Genomic DNA, 27,980 nt, shown 5'->3' with positions numbered 1-27,980 from the left:
CCATTTGTGTAAGTGTTATGTTCTACCTGCTGTGGTTTTCTTAATCACAAACTATTATAAATATTACCATAAATCTAAAATTCATAATTCAGCTTAGTTTAAAGTACCAACTGGTAGGGACGGGGCTAGGGGAGGAACTACTTCAGCATTAGAATATCCTGTCAGACAATACATGGTCAGATTGCCTGGAGACCAATTGCTCACGAGACTGCTATTTCCTGACGCTTACTTTCAGCTTCTGGTACAGATTAAGGGGTACATTTACTAAAATGGGAGTTCTTCTGAACATGGGATGTTGCCCATATTTATTTAGCACCTTTTAGAAGATAATATATATAATCTATGGGCAACATGCAATCTTCAGCGGAACTCCTATCTTTCTTCTTTGTTCATCTGAAGCTTCTGACAGAGCGATCCACTCCGATATTCCTGACAGAACTGGCGACTACTGATTTAACTGGAGTTTTACATTTTAGTACAGACAGAAATGTGTATTGATGGAACAGTGTGAAGGGTCCTGTTCACACTGTCCGCTCCAAGCGCTACCTCTTCCCCCGCCCCTATGATGTGCCGCCGCTCCGCCCTGCCACCTTCTAATGTCAGCGACCCGGCTTATTGCCAGGTCGCTGTGGGGGCTAAACATTGCAAACGCTGAGTGATCCCAAGCATTTGCGGTGTGAAAGGGGTACGCACTTGTGGTGATACTTCTGGCCAACCTGTGGCTCTCTAACTGTTGTGAAACTAGACATTCCAGGGTATGCTGAGACTTGTCGTTTTCGCACTGCCAGAGAGCCACAGGATGGCCAGGTCTGGTATAGAGGGCACATGTGTTGCAGATATTTGGACATTTTGCAATTACTTGGCCTCTAAAGTGGAGTCAACATTTTGTAACAGGAACTAGGTGTAAAATTATCAGTGGGCACAGAACAACGGAACTTTGTTAACACTAAAGGGTTTATTACCTATATGACAGCTTTGAAAAGCCGTCTCTTATCGTTGTGTTTATCTGCAGAATGTAAGCCATCGATATTAATTTTAAAGCATACCTGGTTATTCTGTTGGTAGTATTACCATTGTAAATTGTGCAGTCAAAACAGTGAATAATAGTAAATACCTCCCCTAACTGATCATTTGTCTCCAGCGTGCAAGGCAACACAGATGTGAAAGGCAATGGAAATCAGACAGTGACTGACGGAACTAAATTCTTTATTATAAAGAAAAACTACAGAGGAACAAACCTGGATGGATGTTGAAGTCTGTAATGGTACATGCCAAAATGTACAATACTATACATAAAAGTGCATCATCACAACAGATTAACAGTACAGGTTTTTGTTTTAAATGAAATTTATACAAACATTTTTTTCAGTAATTTTTTGTTGTTTTTAATGGAACTGAATGCAATGGAAATGTAATACACAGAGTAAAAAGTTGAAGTTCCTCTAAAAATTTAAAGGCACTTTCACATGTACATACTACAGATGTACACCGACACAAATAGTTAACAGTCAACAAAAAGATGTGCTAGTAGTAGTAGTAGTGTAATTGGAAGGGACAGTAAAAGGACAATGCGGACAGCCGACTGTGCAGGAGTTCCCTCCGTGCTAGAGTAACGTCTCATAGACCTCACTAGTAATTGGCCTGTGAACATCTACAGCTCCTCTGACTGTACACATCCACCTACAGTACTCCAAATACCTAGAACCATCAAACTACACACATAAATCGGCAGCACACTCACACAATGCACTGCTTCTACTATATTCTAGTGCTACATTAATTCTAAGTATTATGCGGCCTATAACAATTACTTAAGTATATACTTTTTTATAATTGTTTAAAAACATGTATTTAACCCTACACTTTTACACAGACCCTAAGGAAAACAGTACCCAGGCTAGTCCTGTGCTTGCACAACAGTAGATCATTCCAGTTTGCTCCTATGAGACCCATCTATGAACGTACGAGGACACTGCTGTGTAGAGAGGGTCCATCTTACTCACAGAGCACCTGGACCCAGCTTCAGATGGCTGGAGGCTGCAGTGAGGAGGTATACAACATGTAGACGAATGCCTGCCATCTGAATACTGGCAGCTTAGCAGTACTAGTGGACTATACCTCTTGGTCCTAAAAGTATTATTACAGTAATGTTAATAAAATGCAAACTATCAAAGTGAAGCCAACTATTTTTTTTTTCACTTGTCCTACTTTTATATGGGAGGGCTGTTCACATCTTAAAATAAATTCTCCCACGTGTAGATTAAATAAAAAGAAAGTAATGGGAAAACACATTTAATTTGTAGATTAAAAATAAGTGGAGCAGTCTATAGATAGTAACAAGTATAATCCCAAATGCATTGTCAGAAAGGTCAGCTGTCACTACTTATCTGAGCCAATGCATCCAGATTTATACAACACTAAAATCAGATTTCTGCCATAACTGGATTAACCTATAACCTACAAAATCATATACAGTAATAAAAAAACACATAGGCAATAAGGTGGCTGTAAATTAATATATATATAAAACATATATATATATATACACAACTAAATGAATTATTAAAAATAAAGCAATAAGTACCAGCATATGTCTTTGGCCTAGCATATAAACACAAAACAAGTGAGGTTTTATGCCTATGCTACACAGCAATGTTACATAGATTGTGCGGTTTGTACATTTTTACATGCAGGGTAAATAATTTTACCCCATATTTGAAGACAATTATACCCATAAAATATTAGTATATTAACAGACAGACAATAAAAGGAAACAATGTGGACTTTCTATAAGATAAAAAAATGATGTCTGGGATATCCACCTCTTGCAAATGACGTGACTGGCATTAATACTGAACTAACATTGTATAACCATCCAATTATGTCTGCTGTGCTTATTGCTCAGCATGTTGAAGTTTTCTAGCTTTGGCCAGTGTATAACTGGACTAATTGTGCAGCAGCGAACAAGATGCACCTCCAGGCACTATAGTATGGGGGTCAGAATGCTGGGTCATAGTCTTATTTTCCAGCTGTTTGCAGAACTGCAAATGGTAATGCCCTGTAGCTACTGTACATAAACCATGGCAATAGAAAGAAAATCACTTTAAATATACTATGTAATTATAGCAGCCAACCACCTTTCAGCTTAATGACATTCAAATACACAGGACTATGTGTAACTGTTTTTATAATGAGAAAGCCAGCCACACAGCAGTATTTATGTGTAGCACAATACATAGTTCTCTTTCTAGTGTGCATGTGCAAAACATTGTTTGATTACCCACACATTTCTACCTACAGTATCTTAAGAACCATATGCAGTGCAGCCTGTACACAATTGACCCTTCTACTCATTAGATAGTATTGGGGGAACATACAGTCACCATAGGTACTTTGGGTTCAAGGCATATATGTTTGGGATCTACAATAGGTTTCTTAAGGCCCACACACACTGGGCAATTTTGAGCTGAAAGCATCTCACTTTAACTATTTAAGCTCCCGGGCAGTGTGTACGGAAAGCGATGAGGGCACTCCTGCATCATCCCCGGGCACCTCTGCTGGTATTACCAGCAGAAGAGCAGTGGGGTGGGCGGCTTTCCAAAGCATCCTGCTATGGTAAGCCGTCCAATCCGGGGGGGGGGGGGAATACTTGGATGGGCGATAATCGATTTTCCGCTTCATCGCTGTGCATGCACGCTGGGCAAAAACCGCCCAGTATGTATGGACCTTTAGAGTTTAAAGAGCAAACATTAAGGCCCCGTAGGAATGTAACTTAGACGTTAATGTAACTTAGACGTTATATTAAACTACTGCTATCAGGCTACTCTGCAAACCAAATAGGCCTCTGTATCCATACTGATCCTTTGACTCACTATGAGTTGTAACGATTAGATAAGAATTCTGGAAAATAGATAAGTCTGTAGAAGTGGGAAGCCGTTTGTGATCTGTTGCAAACTATACAATTTGTGCAGCATCAAATCTTCAAGTAATATCTATGTGTTTCTACTGTTGTAAACACAATATAATACTATCCAGTTAGTTATAATACATGTATTAGTGTAATCAACAGGTGTTTTATTTTAGTCCCTGTAAAACCATGGCATCTCCAGTTATTAAACCACTACTCGTATCACGGCAGCAGCTTCCGCCACAAATTATCCAAAGCATGGCATGACGCATCACATTACATTGTGCAGGATTTATCTGCTGCCCCTTGAGAAGTTTGTGGTGGCCCTATGCCAGGATTAGTTTTAGGAAGGACAATAGGTTTGGGCCGTAAAGCTGGAGGCTTCAACTGAACTCCCATTCTAGGCGTCACCATGGGCTTAAACGTACTCATTGTGTCAGTAGAAGTACTAGTACTGCGCCTGATTTGAGGCTCTGTGTTCTTAAACATAACGTTATGTAGAGGGCTCAGTGATTCGGTCGATGTTGCTGGGGTTGGAGAGTTCTTTATTTGTTCCAGTGTATCCAGGACTACATCTGGGGCATGCTTTGCAGAACTTTGTCGTTCAAGCTCACGAAGCTCATTCAGGGCAGAATTCATGGTATCCTCTATATCCTGCTTGAAACACAAAATAGTAAGACTAGATCATAGTCCTATACACAACTATCATCAATTATCTAGCCCTATTTACATATATAAAATGAACTATATAGTACATGTCCATAAATAAGGACATTGAAATCAATATTTCTCAAGCCTCAAACCATAAAGCGATCTCTCACCCCACAATTCCCCTTGGTGTACAAAAGCATGGTAGCAGTGTATTAGGGTTCCAGTTGTACAAGAATAAACAGGATAATTTATTTTACACATTTTTGTGGACAACATGTGTGTTATGGTCCCATGAATATGATAGCTTAGGGTTCTTTGGTCTTTCCCAAAATATCTTTATTTCCCTTCACATACCTGAGCAATAATCTCTGGATCAAGAGGCTTGTGATCATTAAAGTTTGTGTATTGTCCTGATGATGTAGACCTTCGTATAGGAGGACTATCTATCTTTTTGAGGGAATCATGCCTGCTTATGTTGGTCAGACTTCCATGGCCGGGTTTCCGTCGGCGTTCAGGACTGTCAGTGTTAAGGTTACGATTCTGTAAAAGAACTCGTGGGCTGCAGTGACTTGAAATAGAAGATGCAACCTCCATTGAAGTGTTGTTCTGAGGGTGCACTGGGCAGTGGCTGTCACTCGTCCTGCCTGGGCGGCGAGAAGGAGGTGGTGGGTCAGCTCTGCGTCTATGTCTGCAATAATAATGATAACAAGTCAAGATTGCAATCGCTCATAAGCAGAACAGCTACTGCTTCAGATTGGAATAATTCATTATAATTAAATGATATATGAACCGCATAAAGAATAAATGCACAAAGATCAATTAAAAATGAAATCTGCGTAAATGAACTAATGTAATTGGGGTACCTAAGTAAGTAACAACTTCATATAGACAACAGTATAATTCTTAGTATATCCGAAATACTGGCTGCTCTTCCCATGGACTGGTATCAGCCATTTAGGAGTATATGGATGTTACTAGTCCATGGAAAGTTCAGACCATGTGACCAGAGTAGCCTTTTGCAGCAGCCTGTGCAGTCCTGAGCATGGAGTGGTGAAGAACTTTCCTTATAGTTTTATCTATATGGAGCTGTTTTATGCTCAGTTATGTACCCGGTACATATATTTTATTTAGGCACATTCATTCCTATTTAACATTGAACATGGAACATACGTTTATTCTATATGCTTTTTGTGGTAGATCTAAGCCAGGCATGTCCAAACTATGGCCCTCCAGCTGTTGTGAAACTAAAAGTCCCATCATGCCTTGCCACAGGGAATTAGGGAATGCTAAAACTATTGCAAGGCATGCTGGGATGTGTAGTTTCACAACAGCTGGAGGGCCACAGTTTGGACGTGCCTGATCTAAACAATTTCTCACCACTACTATGTGTACCTACTAGATTTTATTATTTACATCATTTTATTATAATAAATGATTATTTCTTAAAAATCTTGGGCTCACCTTCCCAGATACAGATCAGGGTGCCGCTCGGTCGGTGAGTTTATGTCCTTGAACGATAACTTATCTTCATTGACTGGGCCGCTGCTGGCTTCACTATCGGCCTTCTGGCTCAGGGAATCTGAAAATGCATCATCCCTAAAAATATAAAAAAAACAATCAATTAATGTGCGATACATATTTATGGTAAAATGTTTTAATTATGCTGATTATTACAACTTACATATCCTGTACTACAATGTACTGGTGGGGTACAAGGCCATCAACCCCATTGTGTCTCCCTTCCCACCAGTCCTCAGATGCACGGTGATACAGGAGAAGGGAAGCCCCCTTTTTAAAGGACAGCTCTCGAGCAGATCTTCCAATATAGTCAAATTTGGCTATTGCTTCAATTGGTTCACACTCTACAACCAAAAGGAAAAGGAAAATTCAAACTACAAAATGGTGTTCAGAGTCAGGTGGAATGTGGTAGCAAACAGAAGAAGAGTATACAAGTTGAAATACAGCTGGTAGAACAAAAAGGAATTCTAATTTATAACGTTAGCCAGGTTTAAAAAAAAAATAAAAAATGAGTTGGATAAAATGTTTGGAGTTGCAGAATAAACATATGTACTGCAGAAAGAGTAAAATCTAATTTTTGAACACATTAAAAATGATAAAAAGTTGTGCTCTTCATGCTAACACATATAAATCAATGTGGCTACTAAAATCTTCCAACATAGAGCATATTGTAAACTGGCTTTCATTACAGCTTCTCAGTGCTGCTGATGCTGCAGTTTCCAACACAACGCACCACTTAGTACGTAAACCCTTTAATGTTGCTCTTTCCTTTCTGTGAGTGGGTGGGAAGGTCAAGAAAAAAAGAAAAGAAAACACTGCATTGTTTATGCACCAACTGGTTCTGTCCGTGCATTTTAAGGCTGCGCCCTGCAAGCAGACGGGAGAATTAGATCAGTCTTCCAGAAACCACTAATATACTGTAGAATGATTCCGGCAGAGCATCCTATTTTTAGTTTAAATTGCCCATTTGTACATTAACATAAATACAAGCCCTATGGCAGCTTTACGGGCCTAGGTGTGCGCACATTGAGTGTTAGGGGTGCACAGGCACACCCTAATGCTGTGCAAACCCTTAAAAAACACCTACTTGCTGCTAGCACTACCTTTTACCAAAGACTGTATTCCACTAAATGAAGCGCCCATCAATTATGTGTGTTTGCATTGTTAACTGTACAAGACCATTGTCTGATCACTACATACCTGCATCATCCATGTATGTTTCTGACTTTATTTGCATGTACTGTTACACAGAGTAATTCGAAAATTAAAACGAATATATGCAGTAGATTGTGGTGTGACTGAAAGACGTTTTAGATTGTAGTGAGTGCCAATAGATGATGATAGACATGCCCAATAGGTGGTGCTAGACACACCCCTTTGACGGTGCACCACCTAATAAAATGTGCTGCGCACGCCTATGTTTACGGGACATACTCCAAAAATACATGGCAAACTAATGTTATAATCTTCATAACCATCTCATTTACTTAGGAATGTTAATCCTTTAGAATTTATACATATAGGGGAAGATTCGGTTTTAATTTCAGATTCTATGGTTTATAGCTTGTGGCCTATGCTAAGATTGATTCAATAAACCTATGACTAGGCAGCACTGATTCAGACTTGGTTTTAGTTTAGAGAAGATTCACTAAACTACATCTCCCAGGGTGTGGATCGTTTTATCGACCACACTTCGGTCGACAGTCATTAGGTCAACACCGTTGGGTCGACATGCAACTAGGTCTTAAGGTTTCTAGGTCGACATGGTTGAAGGTTGACAGGTGTCTAGGTTGACATGGTTGAAGGTCAATGTGTTTTTTTCACCGTTTTTTTGACCCGGATGTCGACACATGGACACAGTTGGAAGTCAACCGCTCGCTTCACTCGCAATGCTTTGGGCACACTATTTTATTCTCCCTTCACACCCTAGTGGATGGTAGGGCATGAAATACCGCCTGTCGGCACATGTCAGCTAAAAAAACAGTGAAAAAACCCATGTCAACCTCGCGACCTAAACCCATGACGACCTTGTCCCATGTCGCCCTAGACACCATGTCGACCTAGTTGCATGTCGACTCAACAGTGTCGACCTAATGACTGTCGATAATACAACCGTATACCATCTCCTGCCACTAGGCTTTTGGAGGAGGGGGGGGGGGGAAGGGGGGCAGCACACACCGCATAGGGCAAAGCCACCCCGCACGGGTCCTGCCCCGCTGCGTGCCAACAAAATTTTGCAGCTGTCTGCAAAGGGAGACGCAGACCAGATATATTTTGGCCACAGCTGCTACGTGTGATGCTGAATAGAGAGATTTCCATACTTCTGCGGGTTACTGGGGGCATTAATGTGGATTTTTGCTAGTACCTTCCCATAGTTGTGAGTCGTGTATCTCCACCAGATAATACAATTTAACATGATAACGTAATCATCATATAGAAACACTAAGTATAAGTGTACTTTAGTATTCAAGTGGAATGGTTTGAAGAAACTCTTGCACCAACTATAGTACTATCAGCAAAGAGAGAATCAAGGGTTTAATTATTATCACCCCAATGTTATTAGGGTATTTCACAATTAGCTATAGCAGCCAGTCCGGTGATCACAATGGTTTTAACAATCTGTGCTTCATTTCTGGGCAGCTCAGTCTAGCTGTTATTATAAAAACTTGTGACTTGGGGGCCAGACTGGTGTCTTGGTCGGCATCCTAGCACACTATATATAACTGTAAAAGCTGGAGTAAGGTTGGGCAGGGGTGCGGCTTACTAACAGCTGAGCCTGTCAACGTACCTATAGAGTGATGCAGACCATTGGCATCCTGACACACTGTATATGTGGTGGCCCTCCTCAATCGATATTGGACTAGATTTCTAGTATACTTCTACCTCACTCTTTCCATAAGATCTGGAACCCCTGCTAGAGATATGTAATCATACCTAGCCTCAACATGCCATGCAGCACAAGATGCCTGGTGTGAATGAGCCTCAAAGTCCTGTGCAACTCTGCCAACATTGGAGCATCTTTAGTCACCAGGCAATAAGGCTGTATACAGAGAATAAATTTGTACTAAAAACAGTTGCGGCTACTAAACTGTAGAACTGTGTGTACAGATCCTGAGACTCACAGGTGTCATATCAAATTAATTAGCACAGCCACCCGATGCGTCCTAGTATCTCACGTGACCGGGCCTGCCAAAAGGGGCTGTTTGCTGTGACTGCAGCAAATATGAAGTACACATCTGTACCTAGGACATAAGTGTTCTAGTTATGGTTTAAGACAAACCTATTTTATTGGCACCTCCGCATCTAAAATCTCTACAGCATGGGCTTGTGCTGACAGGTTTTTTGCCTTACATCCCTTATATTTTTATTTCCCTCTCTAGTTATTTCCCTCTTTATGGGGGTTATTTCGGTTCACTCTTTCTGACAAATTCCTTCTTAGATGGACAAAATCATGTGCACTGCAGGTGGGGCAGATGTAACATGTGCAGAGAGAATTAGATTTGGGTGGGGTTTTACTTCAAAGTGAGATCTATATTGCAGTGTAAAAATAAAGCAGTGCGTATTTTCCCTGCACAGAAACAAAATAACTCACCCAAATTCTCTCTGCACATTTTACATCTGCCCCCCTGCAGTGCACATGGTTTTGTCCATCTAAGAAAGAATTTGTCAGAAAGAGTGAATGAGAATAACCCCTATATCTCTATTTTTCCTCTATGTCCTGTTCCTTTCTTTAAACATTTTTTTTTCACAGATATTTGTCAGTCAACATGCCTATGTGCTTACACAATACATTGCTCCCCATACAGAGATGGGGCACTGGGTACCAACGACCCCTTTGATGTGACGCACAAGGTATTCTCGAGCCATGCAGGTACCTCAGTAGCTCTGATTACTTCTCCCCTATTGTGGATTTTGACATAATTTTGCTCTTCAGCTTTCAGCCTATGACGTTTTCTCTAATTCATTAGATGACTGAAGGGTATTTTATATTGTTATAGTTAACAGTGTATTATTTTTCACTGCAAAGCCATTTTTGTGTCATCGGTTTATAGACATTTATTTTACACATTTTGCCTGTGTGACACTGCCACCAAAAATATATTCTAAAAAAAAAAAAAAAAGGTACAGTGTCCAAAGCTGAGGCCAGAGGGTATGATGCTAAAACACAAACGTAATTTAGTAAAAGCAGCGTATTAGAGTATCAATAGCCCGGCTCTCTGATTATAGCAAACAGTCTTCTAGGTTGTTTATAAGCAGAGTATTCCCGAGCATCTGTTGAATGGAGAACATGAATCTTGCACAAATCACTGTTAAAGGCACCTGCCAATATATAGGCCTGAAATTAAATGTGTTAAACCATTTAGATTACAGAAAGCAATAAATCTTGGCAAATGCCATTTTATTGTGAGCCCTATGGCGCTACAAATCAATAGCGCTACTCGCTGACATGCTTGTGCAGCAGAATGGGACAAATCAATAGCAGCAAACACACATTGTGCTGACCTGTGAATCGCCAGTTCAACAGGCTATAGAAGTATATGGGCGGTATTCAATGTGAATACCCTGCGAGGTGCAGCGAATCCTTTTTAGGATTCGCTGCACATTCGCCACGTTCCGGAGCCAGCGGGCTCCGGTATTCAACGTGTCAGGGGCTCGCTGCCCCTGACAGGCGAATATGAGCTCCTGCGGCGATTGCCGCAGGGAGCCTCAGGACGGTGCCAGGCAGAGAGATGGTAGTCTCTCTGCCTAGCCCAGACCTTTGTGGGGGGTTAGGTGTGCTCCCCGGGTGCCAGGCAGCACAGGCTGCCCCCCGGGGGTCCCAGCAGGCAAGCGTATATTCACTACACAGGATCTTAATGATCGTGCAGTGAATATATGAATATGTAATGAGCGGCTCCGCTCTGGCGCCACCTGCTGGCTGCTGTGTAAAAAAAAAAAAAAAAAAAAAAATATTATTTTTAAAATTAAATATATATTCATGTGCTTACAGCACATGAATAAAAATAGCATGCCCCTCCTCAGAAGAAAATTCCTGATTTTTTGACACCAAATGTAAAAAACAGAACACTTTATTTTAAAAGTTCACATTCCACTTCACCATAAAAAGATAGCGATTGCTGCTCGGTGAATCATGGTGACCAAAACCTTCAAATGTATTCGCCAACTGGTCATTGAATAGGGTGATTCACCGTTTTAGTCAGAAATTCGCCAAACAGCACAAATTCACCATAAAAACCTGGCGAATCAGGCTCATTGAATACCGCCCTATGTGTATGTGCGGGGACAGTTTTACACTCCAATTTAGTGACAATATACAGAACGGGGATATGTAATCCAGTTATTGGAATCCCCTTCCCTAAGTACAAAAAAAAAACAAAAAACTACCAGTATAGTGGAAGAAACAAAGATGCGTGAAATAATATAATGAAACGTGTATGTATTCATTAGTGAATGCACAGCTGATCATTAGCCTTTAGCGCTGCACAAGTGTGACAGTCTTCAGCTATTCCCATATTTGCTGATCTCAGTTTAACATAAAAAGGTATTGAAATAAAGCAATGTCCAGTAACCACTGCAACATAGTAATAGGTGCATATATCGGATCTGGTATAGCTTGTCAACAGTCCTCAGGTTGACATAAGAATGTCAACATGTATTAGGTCAACAGTGACCCTGTCGAAATTCAGCACGTCTACCACATGATCTGTTGAGATGATGAACTGTGTTGGCAAACAGTCACTGTAGTTTAGAGGGTCCTAACCTTCTACCTGCAATAGTGGTGCTTACAGCTACTATTCACGTACCCCAGCAGCCTTGGGACAGTCACTTCCTATGCGGACCTTCAATGCTGCAGTGTTTCAGTGAGTGTTTCTCCCTCTAGCCCTCTCCCCTTAGTGCCACCTCTAACCTCCTCCTATCACCACAGCCTCACCCTGCTAGAAGCACGTGACCCTGTCAACATTCCACATATTGACATTTCTGATGCTGACAATTTGAGGGTACCGACCTAGTGCCTTTTGACAGTTTGAGCAATGGTGACAATTTGATGTCAACATTGCTGTCCCGACCTTATGAATGTATATGGTTAAGGTCGTTCATTCAACTGGATATGCCTATATCACACCCATAAAAACCATAGCGGACTTGGGAGGATTTCTACTTTCAATGATGCAAAAAGCTGTCAATGTACCCCAAATTCAACAAGTGACAAATCTGAACACGGACATAGGCCTATTATTTTCTGTGAGTGCACATTACTGATATGGGTAGACTTATATGCGCATTATAGGTTCTGTCTTGTGACCTGGTAACTATAGTTTATTGCAGGCATGTCCAAACTATGGCCCTCCAGCTGTTGTGAAACTACACGTCCCATCATGCCTTGCCACAGTTTTGCTATTAGGGAATGCTAAAACTATGGCAAGGCATGCTGGGATGTGTAGTTTCACAACAGCTGGAGGGCCACAGTTTGGACATATCTGGTTTATTGGATATATTGGTGCTTACCTTTTCCTTTGTTTCTTACCCATTGAATATTTCTGTCTTTGCTTGACCTCTAGCTTGTTTATTGACTTGGTAATGCGTATTTTGTTCTGACGAATGGGCCCTGACCTTGCTGGTGTGACTATGCACTCCATCTGATCTAAGGTATTATTCCACCTCCACCAGGGGGTTGTGTTGTTGTTCGGTTCACATTATATTATCACCTCTGTGTTGAGAACGTTAACAAACCTCTCCATCACCTCAGCCTCCAGGCCACCACCTGAGAGGAAATCGTGCACAGCAATGACACTCACACATCTAACTAGAAGCGGTTTGTGTGGATCGTCCAAAGTGGATATCACTGCACACATGTTTATTTAGAAATAATAGACGAGAATGTAAGGTGACATCATATATAACTTAGTAAACTTTTTACACATTAGGTGTAATACAGCTATTTAAGCTGCCCAGGGAACAAGTACTGTAGCACTTATTTATTGAGGGCCCAAGAAAACCGCTTCCTTCATTCCAAGCACAGCAGGAGTGATAATGAAAGTAGACTTTGGGGAGTGGACTTTTGTCACAAAAAAAATGTACTGAATTCTGACTTGAAAATTGTTCTAAGGCTGCTCAACACCAGCAGATTGTCCTGAGCACCAAATTACATGATCTGTATACAGTTTGAACACATGCAGGTGTGAAATGGTTTTGCTGAATCACATGAGGCCCAATTAGCGTCAACGTGGGTTCTAATTTGCATCCCTGCCTGAGGCTATGTCCCTTTAGTCTCAATGCCAGCTGGAAGTTTGAGAAACCTTATAGTTACAGGACATAAGCTTTTAGGACAGTTGCCTTGATAGGTTAGCATTTCCAGCTATTATATTAAAAACATTACCTCAACAGTCTTATTAATGGTAGAAAATGATTAAGTTATTAATTCTCTAAGTAACATAGTTATGCTTATGCTTCTCAATATTCCAAACATTCTAATTCAGGTTTTTTTTTTTTTTGTAGAAAAGACTTAGATTACGTTTTTTAACACAAATTTTAACCAATAAAAACATTGAACAGTTAAAATGTTTCCAATGGTTCCTAGGAGTTGCTGGAGGTGATATTCTAGACAGCATAGACTTTTGGCTCCTGAACCCATCTTTCATGCTCATATCAGCATACTGTATATGAAATACCACACAGAAATACCTTTTGAAATATATTAAGAACGTGGTGAAAGTTGGGGGAGAGGTACACTAGAAATGAACCTCTCCCCCAACTCGCAATGATTGGTTTATTTTGTCCTCAGATCAGTTTTGAGAATACTCTGCAATATGGTTTAATAGGTTGGAATTGATTGAATCTGACCAGTTTAACCCCTTCACGACATTGCCTTTTAAGGTAATTTTTTTTTTTTTTCCTCCTTGCGTTCAAATAAGCGTAACTTTTTTAATTTTCCGGCTATATAGACACATGAGGGCTTTTTTTTTGCGGGACAAGTTGTACTTTGTAATGGTACCATTTACTATACCGTATAATATTCTGGGGAATCAGGAAATAATTCAATGTGGGGTAAAAAAAAAAAAAACCGCCATTGCACAATTTTGCGCTGGTTACGGTTTTTTTGGAGTTCATAGTTCGTTTAAAATGATGGGTTATCTTTATTCTATGGGTCGTTACGATTCTGGTGATACCAAACTTATATAGTTTTCGTTATGTTTTACCACTAAAAAAAAAATCGCAACTTTTACGGTTTTTCTAATTTGCGTTGCGTCGCCATGTTCTGCGGCTTATAACTTTTTTATTTTTCCACCTACGGACCTGGGTGAGGGCTCATTTTTTGCGGGCTGAAGTGTACTTTTTAATTAATACCATAATGGGATATGGGCGACTTTCTGATCTCTTTTAGTTATTTTTTTTTGGGTACGCGATGCGACCAAAAAACGTAGTTTTGGCGTTGGGGATTATTTTCCGTTTACGCCTTTAACCGTGCGGGATAACTAATGTTATATTTTAATAGATCGGACTTTTAGGAACGCGGCGATACCAAATATGTTTATTTTTTTTATTTTTTATTTATTTTTATTTGGGAAATGGGGAAAGGGGGGTGATTTGAACTTTTAATATTTTTTTATTTTTTTTTTATTTTTAAACTTTTTTTTTTTTTTAAACTTTTTTTTTTTTTTTTTTTTACTTTTACTACAAGGCCCCCTAGTGTACTTGACCACTAGGGGGCGCGATCGCCTGTACTAGGTTCAGCCATAGAGCTCTATGGCTGAACGTAGTGATTTTATGCACTTCCTATTACATCCTGCCTGAGGCAGGATGTAATAGGTATGCATACACGGCCAGCACAGGGGTCTACATTAGACCCCTGGCTACCATGGCAACCGATCGGCACCCTCCGATCTCGCTGCGGGGGGCCCCGATCGGCGCCGGAGGGGGGCGCCCCCCCTCCGATCAGCTATTTAAGCACTGCGGGCGCTTTGCCCGCGGTGCTTAAAGGGTTAAACGGCCACGATCGGCGAACTCGCCGCTCGTGGCCGTGAGAGCAGGGACCTGGCTGTAATATACAGCCATTACCTGCTCTCTTTCAAGCCAGCTCACTCCGTGAGCTGGCTTGATTCCCCCGCAACCGACATATGACGTATATATACGTCATATGTCGTGAAGGGGTTAAAGGACCATACACACTACACGATATTGGTCACATCGTTCATAAACAGCTTTCTGAATGATATTGTGAACAATATCATCCAGTGTGTCTACGCTGTGCATTGTTAATGATGCACGCTCCTTTGTGTCGTTAACGACCCCCTCCCTTGTCCAAACATGTTCGGACAAGGGAGGACATCACTACGGCGGCCATGCTGCAGCATGACAGTTGTTCCCCCTGCCGCCATCGGCAAGTGTGTATGCACTTGTCAATGCCGATACCGACAATATAGACAGGCTTATCAGAATATGTATGGCCCTTAAGTCCCATAATCACAAAACCCATCCCTACTTCTTTTCCTAATGTGTCTTCTTACCGGGATCCCATTGGTGTTGTTCCGCCACCCAATATATATTATTCACTCCCCCCTCCCCAATATATATTATTCACTCCCCCCTCCCCAATATATATTATACACTCCCCCCTCCCCAATATATATTATACACTCCCCCCTCCCCAATATATAATATACACTCCCCCCTCCCACATTCCTCTTATTACTCACATGGTTCCGCTCACTTCTGACCAATCACAGATACTGTGTTACTTTTGCAACCACAGAAAAAGTGGCAAAAGTATTTAATTTTGTGCTACATACATTTTTACTAAACAGAAATAAAATACCAAAAGCAATTACAATTTTTTTTTGCAATGTTTAATTTAATGAATGCTCCTAACTGCCTCTTTACAAGACATACTACTATAATGAAAATCAATACTTATGTTTGCTGCACTCACTGCATAGTACCAAATATTAAATTCAGCTTAATAGTAGATAAAGTTAAATCAGTAGTAAAGCAACTAAAACAGGCAAAAAAACAATCATACCATCTTCACTTGTGTGGGTCTCTGTGCCACCATCTTGATCCACTTCTTCTAATGTGCCATGTTCACTGTAAGGGCTATCACTGGCAATACAATAAGATACAGGACAGTTTACAACAGGGTTGGCTGGTTTAAACCAATTTTTTTGTTTGTTTAATAACATATCTTAAAACAAAGCCTATTGTAAGGGAATTCCTGGTGCTATCCTGCATTCTTGCAGCTTGCGGTCTTTATCTAAGTAAGCTGAACCAACGCAATAAATCACATACACAACAACAACAGTATATATATAGGGAGGTGATTTCGATAAGAGGTGCCAAGTCTGCTTAGCATCAAGCTTCTACCTCCAACATTCGTTAATCCTAATGTATTTACCATTATTGAATAACTTCTGACTGCTGAATCATATTCAGCTAGTGTAGAAAGATTTTTTTCCTTATTTTGGTTTAGTTCATTCGAAGTGTCAAAATAGGGTAATGAAAAAGGCATCTAAACCAGAGTTTTTATTAAAAATGTTTAAAGCCAGTGACATATCCAGCGCTAATGATTAACTCTTTTGTTATTTTGTGTTTTTCTCTGAAAATTACTTTTGCATGTTTTAATTATGTTTAGTCTAATATTGGTTTTATTGAAAGATTTCCACTAAATTAGATTAACGCCTAATAATTTTGGATTGTTAGGGATACATTTACTAAGATAGGAGTTCTTATTGCAGATGTTGCCAATAGCAACTAATCAGATTCTACTTCTTATTTATTTAGCACGTTCTAGAAGATAAACGATTGGATCCGATTGGTTGCTATGGGCAAAATAACATCTTCAATACAACTTCTATCTTAGTAAATGTTCCCATTAATGTTAGAAAGCATTAAAACCAGGTTGATTAAGGTTCCTAATACATAGCAATGTTTCACAGTATTATTAGAACAAGCAGGATTAAATTTCTTTCATTAAAAACGTTAATGCAGAAGAAATTTAAGTAAACACCAAAAACCTGGTTTTTTTTAACCCTGGTTTACACTACAAAATTATTGTTGCCTTTCTTTCATTAAGAGAGTTTAATTCCTGACATTTCAATTTGATCTCACAATGGTCCAGATGCACTAAGCTTCACAAGTGATAAAATGGAGAGTGATAAACCACCAGTGAGCACTTGTCTGACATTTTTCAAACACAGTCTGTGACATGGCAGGTAGGAGCTGATTGGCTGGTTGTTTATCACTTTTGAAGCTTAGTGCATCAACCAGAGATTTAAATATCCTGAAAAGTGTGTAGCATACAATCCAATTAGCATCAACACTGCTGTATAAATGTTGTCTCCCTTATACAGAGTTAGCGATAACTAGAGCCCAGGTTGCACATCTGGGGAAATGGATACAATCTAAAGGCGTTTGATAGAGAAACCTTCCTTTTAGCTGCCAATTGCTACTTTATATAACTATTACATTCAGCATAGGTGTGGGTTGGATGTATAAAGTTAGTCACAGCTTATTATACCAGTACAAAACGCATTGCACACAACTATGCCAAGTTATGGAACTGAATGTGAAATGATGATGTGCCAAGTAGCGCAACAGAATATTAGTCTGTCAGCAGAGCGGTCCCATTCTTGTTACTTCGATTACATCAGCCCTGGTCTCTCCACCATACAGCAAACAAGCAGGGCAAGTGATAAATGGATGCAAATCAAAAGGATGCTACATACGGCAATAAGCTTAATGGGACACAAGAGTCGATTACTGTATAAAATCAAACCATTATTTCAATTAGGGAATCATAAAACGCTAAAGTCCCCATGATAATACACCACTAACGCATAAACTGACAGTATGTGCTGGGCCTGATGACACTGTAATAAATAAGACATACCTGCCTACAATGTCCCTTGCGTTAAGGCAGCTGTATGAAAGCTCAGGGTTATTAAAAATGCTTGCTAAGTACTTGTGAGTGCACCGTGTTGATCACAAAATTTTAATAAAAATGAATAATTCATTTACTTAAATTAATAACTTTAGTATAAAATAATGACAATTTACATACAATAAATGTACATTTAAAACCAATTAGGCACGTCCTGCAATTAACCCGTAAGGTATTGTCTCCCTAGGTATCTAATGTCTCCCTGGGTATCCTATTTGCAATGGATACTCAGGGAGACAAAATACCTTACGGGTTAATTGTTGATAATTGATTTTGGCATTTGCCCTGGGCTTGTCCTATGGTTTTCTCTGTTTGGACCAGTGTAATGGAATGTGTAGCAGACAAGAATATGGATGTCACTGTCCTTTCTCAAATTGTATTTGTGGCTTATTACTCTGTATAACTAGAAATAGCGGAGCCCCACACGCCCACACTTTCTCCTTATGGATAGGTTTGTTTGGTTAATTCTACAGTGTCTCTTGAGCAGGTTATGTAAGTGCCATCTAAAAGTTGATCGAATCCCGTTCCTTTGGGGTTCTGCACATTATGCAGAATCCCATTTGGGTCCTCTATTGTCCTGTAAGTGTCCCCGCCACCTCACTGTAGTTTTATTTTTTAGCATTTATGGGGCAGCCTTGTCATTCTGACTATTTCTTATTTCACAGTTTGTCCTTTTTCGGTCATGTAATTATATTTACGACTATACTTATTAGTGTGTTGACATATTTTCCCTGCTGTATGCTAATCAACGGATTATTTTTCAAGTGCCTTTTGTACATGTAAAAAAAACAAAACTTTTTAATACAAAAAAAGGCTTGTGTGAGGCTGATTATTAAAAGTGTACATTATTTCCTGTAGGTCCAAGATGACTGTTCAGAGAGGACCTCACATGAAAGGACTGTAAGATATACAGGCAGCATGCCAGGTCTTAACCATAAGGAGTAAAACCGTATCTTCCTCTATACTTACAAAAGATACTTGGTACATGGTGTTTTAATATACAGTAAAATACATTTCACATTTTGTTTGGCAAACGGGTACAAGATATTAAACTTCAAACCATGCAGGAAGACGACATTGGCTTACCAGTAGTCATCTCCAGCCATGCACTTCTCATACACTGGGCCCTGCAGCTCTTTAGCATCTGGAAATATGTTCTCATGATGAATAATGATGGTTTTAACAATTTCATTCACATGGGCCTGACAGGACACCTGGTCTTGTATGTCTGGAACAGGCATTAATGTGGGACCAAAGCAAATTGCCAAATTATATGGATCCATCATATTCTCATCACTGTACTGAGAGAGGCTGTATGGAATAAAAAAAATGAGGATACCAATAAAAGAACAGCACAGGTTGAAAAATGGCAACAATTTATTGATTTTTAAATATCAGTTTGCTCATGATAATGAACGCACTGCCGTGAGACCACGCAAGCTGCATGGGTGCTCTGCCGTGAGATCACGCAAGCTGCATGGATGCACTGCCATGAGATCACGCAAGCTGCATGGATGCACTGCCATGAGATCACGCAAGCTGCATGGATGCACTGCCATGAGATCACGCAAGCTGCATAGGTACACTACCATGAGATCACGCAAGCTGCATAGATGCACTGCCATGAGATCACGCAAGCTGCATGGATGCACTGCCATGAGATCACGCAAGCTGCATGGATGCACTGCCATGAGATCACGCAAGCTGCATGGATGCACTGCCATGAGATCACACAAGCTGCATGAATGCGCTACCATGAGGTCACACATACTACATAGATGCACTGCCATGAGGTCACACATACTACATAGATGCACTGCCATGAGGTCACACATGCTACTCATCAGGGTTGCTGTATGTCTCATTGATTGTATGCTCTCTGATCATTTTGCAAAAATGGGTAGGATTACAATGAATCTGGTTTGGTATAATGTCTATAAAAATAACTGCTCTAGCACATGATACATCATTATATTTCTCGCACACAGAGTATTTTTGGATCTGTTAATGAATAGAGTTCAGTTTGGAGCCTGGGTGCGAGTCCACAGACTTATTACACAACCCTAATTTGCTTCCTTCCTGAGCTCCAGGAGTAGCTGCGTCCAGTTGGCTGCGAATGAATCCTAATAGAACAGAGGTCCTGATGATAGGTCCTCAACAGCAAAGGACAAGACTGCAGCAGGTTTAACCAATTGGACTTACACTTGGGGGTTCAGAATTACAAAACGATGATCATGCACAGAATCTTGCATTCGTTTTTGATGGTGTCTTGACACTAAAACATCAAATATCAGCCACAATCAAATCCTCATTGTTTCATCTGGATTAATCCATTTGATACTGTTACTAACTGCTTCTCCCCCAAATACATAATTGTGTTAGATAATGATTATACATTTGTATATAATGCCATACATCAGGCTGCTGTTGTGTGCACAAGCCACCTCTTCCAGTGGCAGATGCATTTTGCCGGGTTATTAAATGATTCTCAAAGACCTTCTCTAGCTCTACTTCCCTAACATATGAGGAAATGTTTTTAACCACCTTTTCCTCACAGTAACTATACTGGGCCTATTCAGAGGTGGATTCAGTGACAATGTTAGTGCAACTAAAACAATTATTTGCTAATGCACATGCACAGAAAGTCATGAGAACCCCTGTGGTGCATGCATTACCCTAACTGTATGCTGTTGCATAGAGGGTGTTTGGGGAAGAAGTGGGGAGGGCACGACCATGTGAATGCAAGCGGCTGAATTCCAAAATGTACTATCGCAGCCACAGAAACAGTGTTCAAGCTGGAGTTCTGTAGGTGACTCCGCATCTACCATAGGCTGGTGCAAGTGTTGATGGTGATATCGATGATGTGCAGTTGGTGAGTGTTTAGAACCACCGATGGAATGACATGGATCATGGGCATCTCTGTGGGAATCGCAGAATAAAGCTCATTATGATAAACCACTTAACCTATTTTTACACTTTATAACCTTTCTTTTCAAAACCTGTCACAAAATATTATAATATCGAAGGGTTGGAAGAAACCAAGTTTTGATATATTGGTTGTGGCTAGGAAGCCAATACTTCACATGTGGAGGCAGGCATCAACTCACACATTTTATTTGGGGACTGAGGGTGGACTGGTTTGAAATCTCTGTTTAGAAATAGAAACACATCAAGAGTTGTTGTTTTTAAAACCAGGAAAGTAGTATTGGTATTTTTTTCAGGTCCAAAAACGCCTCAGATACGGAGATGTTTTTTACTGCCCATTGTGTTGGAAACCCGTGTTTTTCTGCAAGATCCACATATTCCTTAGCAGTGATCTATTTTTTTCCAGGTGTCTCCATTCTTCCTTTGAATTGATCTCAGTCTGCCCTCCTATAACATTTTGAATATGCTGTGTAGGTATTAACTTAATTCATGAATCTGTATTTTATTTTTTTTCCATGAAATTACCTCAATGTATAAGAATTGTTTTGAATAGCATTGGACAGGTGTTTTCAGAAGGTCTCCCATATTTATACCATTGTATGTTTTCTTCATCATTTGTGAATTTTCTTATTGTTAATTTTGTACTAATTGAATAAAAAGTTACTCAAAAATAAAAACGTTCACAACTAACAAACTACAAATTGTGTGTGAAGTGTGCACAAGTTTGAAGTAGACATACCATCTATTTTAGAGCAATCGTCACCTTTGCCTGCACACCTTATGAACATGAAATTGGTAGCCTCCTCAAGGTTCGATATCCATGAACAACGAAATGATACCTTTCACCTTATTGTATTAGTATAGCATTGATTATATCCCTATGCTAGATCAACTGTTATGGACAATTTCTATAATATTGGAAGAAACAGAATGTAGGGAAATACATTTTTAGCTTGAATATTTTGGGGCTGATGCAATGCGAGTACTTTGCCAGATAGAATAGTGTATATTTTGCAATCATCTTGCGCGCATGCTCAGAAAGCGAATGCATGAAACAGTATATGCAATGCTGACCTGTACACACCTGCCACTTACACCCATCTATGCACGAAGAGGCAGGACGTTCTAACAGAACAATTAAGGTATGTTTAATAAAATGTGGCTCACGCAGACCTGCAGGAACACACATTTAATCCTGTTAGGCTTTGTTGTAACCCAGTTGTATATGCTGCCATTACGTGAGTGTACGTATCGTCAGATGTGTCCTGTATACCTGTGCAAACATGCAAAAATATGCTTTTTTTAAAGCGTATTTCTCCAATGACTTTACATCTCCTTGTCCTGCTTCCTCCACTCTTATAGAATTCCCTCTTAATAATATGGAATGTGACAATTTACTTACTGGTTGAGGAATGCAAAGAGGTATCTCATGACTATAAGCACAGTCCTGGGTAAGGTCAGGAGGATTTTCCGAATGTGCATGGCCCTCTCATAGAGATTTTCCACTCCTGTCATAAGAAGACATACTTAGAACCTTATATTACATTTGGGACAACAGACATTGCAAGGTGTAAGCAGAAAATGTACACGGAAATGATTTAGCAATCTGTAAAACAGACGAAAAAGCCGCAGCAGCGTTTATAAAGGCAAATGTCCACGTACTGAAATGGTTAGCCATGGGGCACTAAAATTAGCACAGATTATAGACCCACAAGATTTCTAAGAGATTAACCTGTTAAATGTCTGAGACTTTGGGCCTGATTCTGGTTCACTTGCAAAAGCAAATTCTCTTGAATGGACAAAACCATGTGGACTGCAGGTGGGACAGATGTAACATACATGGGGGGAAATTTACTAAAGGAAATGTGTAAAATATAGGTGTAAAAATAGGTGTATTTGTATCCAGAAATACACTTATTTTTTACATTTACTATCCCGAAAATACGGCAATTCGTATTGATAGCACATCAATACGAATTGCCGTATTTTCGGGATAGTAAATGTCAAAAATAAGTGTATTTCTGGATACAAATACACCTATTTTTACACCTATTTTTTTACACATTTCCTTTAGTAAATTTCCCCCATTATGTTGTCTGCCACTATCAACTGTAATACTGCTTTTACATATCGATAAGAATAGAGACAGGCAGGAGTGGCTGGGATATGAATTACAATTAAGGGCCCCTTACACTTGTGAGATTTTGTGAGATTTGATCCAATTCAGGTGGATTGAGTCAATTTATCTGACAAGATCTGATGTGCCTGTCTGACAAAATCTTATGTGCCTGATGTGTAGGACACAATCCACAATCCTGTGCCATTGGGTATAACCAAGAGATTGTAAGAGATTGAACCTCCTGCACATAGGATAAATCTCGAGTCAATCAGGTTCAATTTCCTTCCAGACAAAAGCAATGGACAGTATAAAGCCCCATACAAACTGGGTGATAGAAGCTCCTTGCTGAGCGAGGTGCTTAAGCACAGATCGATCAGCACACATCACTGACACATGCGACGCAGCAATGTGTTCTGAGTGATCTGTGCTGCCCAGTGTTCTCTGGTGACAACACTCGTGACTTGACTAGATTTTGGCTGCATGCAGGCAAATCTAGTCAGGTGATTGCGACACGCATGACTACGCATCGCTGATGCTATGGCCTCTACACAGGGAGCAATCCATGCTTACTCTCCAAGCAACCTAGACAGATCGCTTAGACAATATCCCAAAATCGTGTATGGGCCTTAACACATGCAGAATAACTGCTGGGTTGCAATTGCCGACAATGGTTCTTCTTCAAGGTGCACATACAGTACATACATATACTGTATATCTAAAAATTATCTATGTATTATGTATTAAAGAAGCATAGGAAATGTGCAGTATATCAATATCTGAAAGAAAAGCTTCAAAAAAAGGCAACACTACTCCGCTTCTATGCATCTCCAGAGTGATTTAACATTAGGGATGTGTGGAATTTGCCCATTTCCTTCTTTAATTGTCCTTACACTTCCTTGTGAAGACCTATACACACAGGTGCAGAGAGGAACAAAACAACATCCTAAAAATGGAAAACCAAGAAGGAGCAGGACACCAAATAAATATTTAAAAGACAAAAAATGCATTACCTACACGACACTGCACTGCATGTAATGATCTTTGTTCCTTTGTGATGTAATCAATATAAATTAATGTCTCTAATTTGGTAATGATCAAGAGTAATGGAGCCTAATTTATAAAAGGAAGCAGGGGAACTCTCAGCATACTAAAGGATAAGAATACTTCTGTTGCCACTACACTGCACATTGGGACAAACAAGCAAAACAATGTCTATACAGTCATTACCTTGTGATCTTCATAACAGTTCAAAAAAATCTGTATCTGTCTACTGGATGTTTTTAATGCATACTTGCCTACCCTCCCGGGAAGGTAGGCAAGTATTTCCCCCCATAACCCCTTAACCGTGGCACCAAGTCCAGGATTTTGCAGGTCCGTGGCAAATGGGTGGGGCTAAAATGTTGCGATTCGCGTCATTTTAGCCCCTCCCTGAATCCGCGGACCCACAAATTGCCGTGTTTAAGTAGCATGGGAGGCGGGGTTTGCTTACATTAGCCAAGTCCCGCCTATCCTGGCAGCAGTATCTATTTTCCTCTCCAGGCTTCTCCTGGAGAGAAGAGAAAAAACGTTGGTAAGTAGGTTTTAATATAGTATAATCAACAATGGGCTTGATTCAGTATGGATCGCAAAAGCAAAATCTCTCTCTAATGGGCAAAACCAACTGCAGGCGGGGCAAATGTAACATGCAGAGAAAGATAGAGATAGATTTGAGTAAGTTTTTTTTTGTTTCTGTGCCAGTGAGAGTTACATTTGGGTGTTATATTGTTTCTGTGCAGGATAAATACTGGCTGCTTTATTTTTACTCTGCAATTTAGATTTCAGTTTGAACACACCCCACCCAAACCGAAGTCTCTCTGCATGCTAAATCGTGCCCAATGTCATTTATACACCATGGACAGGCTGCAAAATATAACACCCTCACAAAGGCCCCCAGACACTTATGCGACCTCTCCGAGGGAGAAATCGCATAAAACTTCCCTTGAACCCTGCAGGAGCTTCCGGGGTGGAAGGATCACATGAGGATATATCCCATGGGATGCAAATTCAGTGCTGCCAAACGCTGTTTGATCTGACAAGGCCGACCTCTGACTCTAAAGCACACAGGACTGCAGATCGGACCAGATCAGATGTCAAAAACCTGCGATTTGACCACTTTTTACTTGATTTCTCATTTCGGTCCATGAAAAATGGCCAAATCAGACAAGTGTATTGGTGTGTACACACTTGTACAATCTGCATGAGATCCAGATGAGATTTTGACTATATAGTCAAAATCTCATCTGGATCTCATGCAGATTGTATGGGTTTTAACCCTTGCGATCCCGATGCGCGCTCCCGTATCGCAGCGAGAAAGTCTTGGCTGCATAGACCAGGGGTGCTCAAACTATTTTGCTCTGGGACCCCGTCCGACAATAAAAATTCTTACAGGACCCCAGCAACAAGTGACCGCTATTTTGACAGGGAGGCAGTGGGTAATGGGGGAATGGAAAAGGAAAGCAGTGGGTGTTTACTTAAATGAGTTATACCCTGTCCTCCCTCCACAGACATATTTGCCGGTGGTCAGTATCATATAGCAGTGACCCCATGCTGAGGTGTTCGGGACCCACAGTTTGAGAACCGCTGGCATAGACTATATAGTTTAAATTGTATGCAGATAGTCTAAATTGTATACATAGTCCAAATTGTACAAGTGTGTACACACCTTAGGGCTAGCTTAACGCTACTAAAACAGGAAGCAGGGATTCAAAGGAAGATTGTCTGAGAAAAAGCATAACAGAGCACTAAAGCAGCAATGCTTTCTATTATTTATTTACAGTTTCTTATATAGAGCAGCATATTCCTAGCTATGTATTCCTCAGCACAAGCAGATGGTAGGTTGTTGCAAATATGGGCTTGTCACCAGCAAGACAGCACATATGTGGTCTCAGATTTCACTTCCTGGTAACATTAATTACCACGCTTTTCTAGATTCGTCTGTAGTGATCAAGTCTTTCTGTGACATATTATACAGTAATGCTTCATCATCAACATTGCCGGCAGCGCACACATTTCCTTTTGTCTCTTGTTACACTGTATAATGAAATGGTGTCATTTCCAGCCTGAAGTCCTGAAAAGAAAACCTATATGCTGGAATTTAAATAACAGGGATTCTTCTGAATTACTGTTGTAACATGATCTTTGTAGACATTGATATTCTGTATTATCATTTAGTGAAATTGGAGGAAATGCTGGGTTGATAATAAATGGTATACTGGGTAGGGTACAGGCACGGCAGCCGAAGGGGTGTGGGGGGGTGGGGGTGGGGGTGTTTGGAGCGGGTACTAATTACCCGGGCCTAGGCTTGCTGGAGGGGCCCCGACCATTCCCTTCCCCCTCCGTCCCTCCCGGGTAGCAACAGCAGCAAAAACTTTTACAGCATGTGCTGTGCTGACAGCAGGCTCAGCATGAGTGTCTCTCTGACAGCGTGAGAGGTCATGCTGAGCCTGTCAGCACAGCACATGCTGTAGGTGTGTGCTGCTGCTAAGATTACAATTTTTTTAGCGTTTTCTTTCACCCTCCTCTAAACATTTTGGGGGTGGGAGGTGCCCACAAACCCCACACTTAGGCCACACCCCCAAAATTTTACAGGGGCCTGGGTACAGGGTATAAATATTATTCCAGATCATGAGCTTTTATTTGGTTATCAGGAATGTTCCTGGATAGCATCAGTAAGCGAGTGGGCTGAAAGAATGCAAGGCTTGTGTGCATGGAAACAAGAGTGTTCCTATATAAGAGCTGGATACACTTCATTACAGACATGGTTACACTTGTGTCTCTTTATAGAGCATGAAATCCCTGTCTGAATGGGTGCAGAGCACACTGCACTCCCTGTATACTGTACACAAAAGCATGGCTGCTCTTTAAACGTAATTAGTATTGGAGTGGAGTGTGAATGAAAAATCTTCCAATTAAATGTACTGCAGAAAAATGTGCTAGAAAAGCCGAACAAATGTCTCCTACTGCAGAGGCCTAGAAGAGCTTTCATTTCAAGACAAGTAGCAAAGTAAAGCAAATGGAAAAAATATGCCATGTTGGACATTTGCCATAGTACTAATTTATAAAATGACTGGCCAATTTTGAAACCAGAGAAGTAACATTATTTAGGCAGTAACCATTTAGAAAGATGACACACAGTAGTATTAGTGCTATTTGTCAGCAGGAACTCAATTCCTGAACCCCATAAATATGACATCATTAGCGACCAAGGTACTGAACCTGACCCGGGCCAAAATGTACCTCTCATAAAATATGTTTTAGAGTTCTTTTTCAGTGTCTTCTACTAAATATATACAGTACACACACACACACACACACACACACACATCATATCAGGCCCCATATCAGTTATGTTCACTGTATTCTTGTTTTTTATATATTGTGTATGCTCCTCGTTTCTGTCGTAGCATTATTGTTTGTTTTAGGGTGTGTCTTTCTTTTTAAAAACGAATAAAAATTACTAAATTTAAAAAAAAATTGTATATGGATGATGTAAAACCCATTTTTTTGTGCCCATTAGTGCATGACACCACCACCTGTAACAATAGCTAGAAATAAGCCACCAGTAAGAATATGAATAATAAGTATCTCTCTCTCCGAAAAAGAGCTTACGTCTTGAAATGTTGGTTTTTTAAGTAACCAATACCATTTAACTTTTTGCACTAAAATCCATGAGCCACACAGCATTTCATCACCACCTCCATGCTCTTTTGTATCTACTTTACATTGGCATCAGGCATCTTCCTTGCAATCGCCATACCCAAACACGTCCATCTGATCTGAAATGTTTTAGAACGTCACAAACCAGTTTCACCATTTCACTTGTGTGGGGGTGATGTCCAATCACGTTAGACTACACATTGAGCCTGATTACATACATATATATTTCA

At 40.3% G+C, this 27,980-nt stretch overlaps 1 protein-coding gene across 4 annotated transcripts in view; it reads right to left on the bottom strand.

Moving 5' to 3' along the window:
* Positions 1-1,189: 1,189 nt before the first annotated feature.
* Positions 1,190-27,980, bottom strand: part of SRGAP1 (SLIT-ROBO Rho GTPase activating protein 1) — a 148,418-nt gene continuing 121,627 nt past the window's right edge. For 2 of the 4 annotated variants that reach the window (XM_083182435.1, XM_083182437.1), the window contains exons 16-22: positions 22,339-22,444; positions 19,098-19,322; positions 16,095-16,174; positions 6,240-6,420; positions 6,020-6,154; positions 4,913-5,246; positions 1,190-4,564 (exon numbers count right to left, since the gene is read on the bottom strand). In XM_083182435.1, the coding sequence (XP_083038561.1) occupies positions 4,184-4,564; positions 4,913-5,246; positions 6,020-6,154; positions 6,240-6,420; positions 16,095-16,174; positions 19,098-19,322; positions 22,339-22,444 (1,442 nt within the window). In that variant the 3' untranslated portion in view covers positions 1,190-4,183. The remainder of the gene's footprint in view (positions 4,565-4,912; positions 5,247-6,019; positions 6,155-6,239; positions 6,421-16,094; positions 16,175-19,097; positions 19,323-22,338; positions 22,445-27,980) is intronic. The other 2 variants (XM_083182436.1, XM_083182438.1) reach the window with 1 other exon arrangement.

This window comes from Crinia signifera, chromosome 4 (genome assembly GCF_055691185.1).
Source record: "Crinia signifera chromosome 4, ASM5569118v1, whole genome shotgun sequence".
In the NCBI taxonomy this organism is placed as follows: Eukaryota; Metazoa; Chordata; class Amphibia; order Anura; family Myobatrachidae; genus Crinia; species Crinia signifera.
Note: the sequence above shows the minus strand (reverse complement) of the source record. Positions and strands in the feature narration are given on the sequence as shown.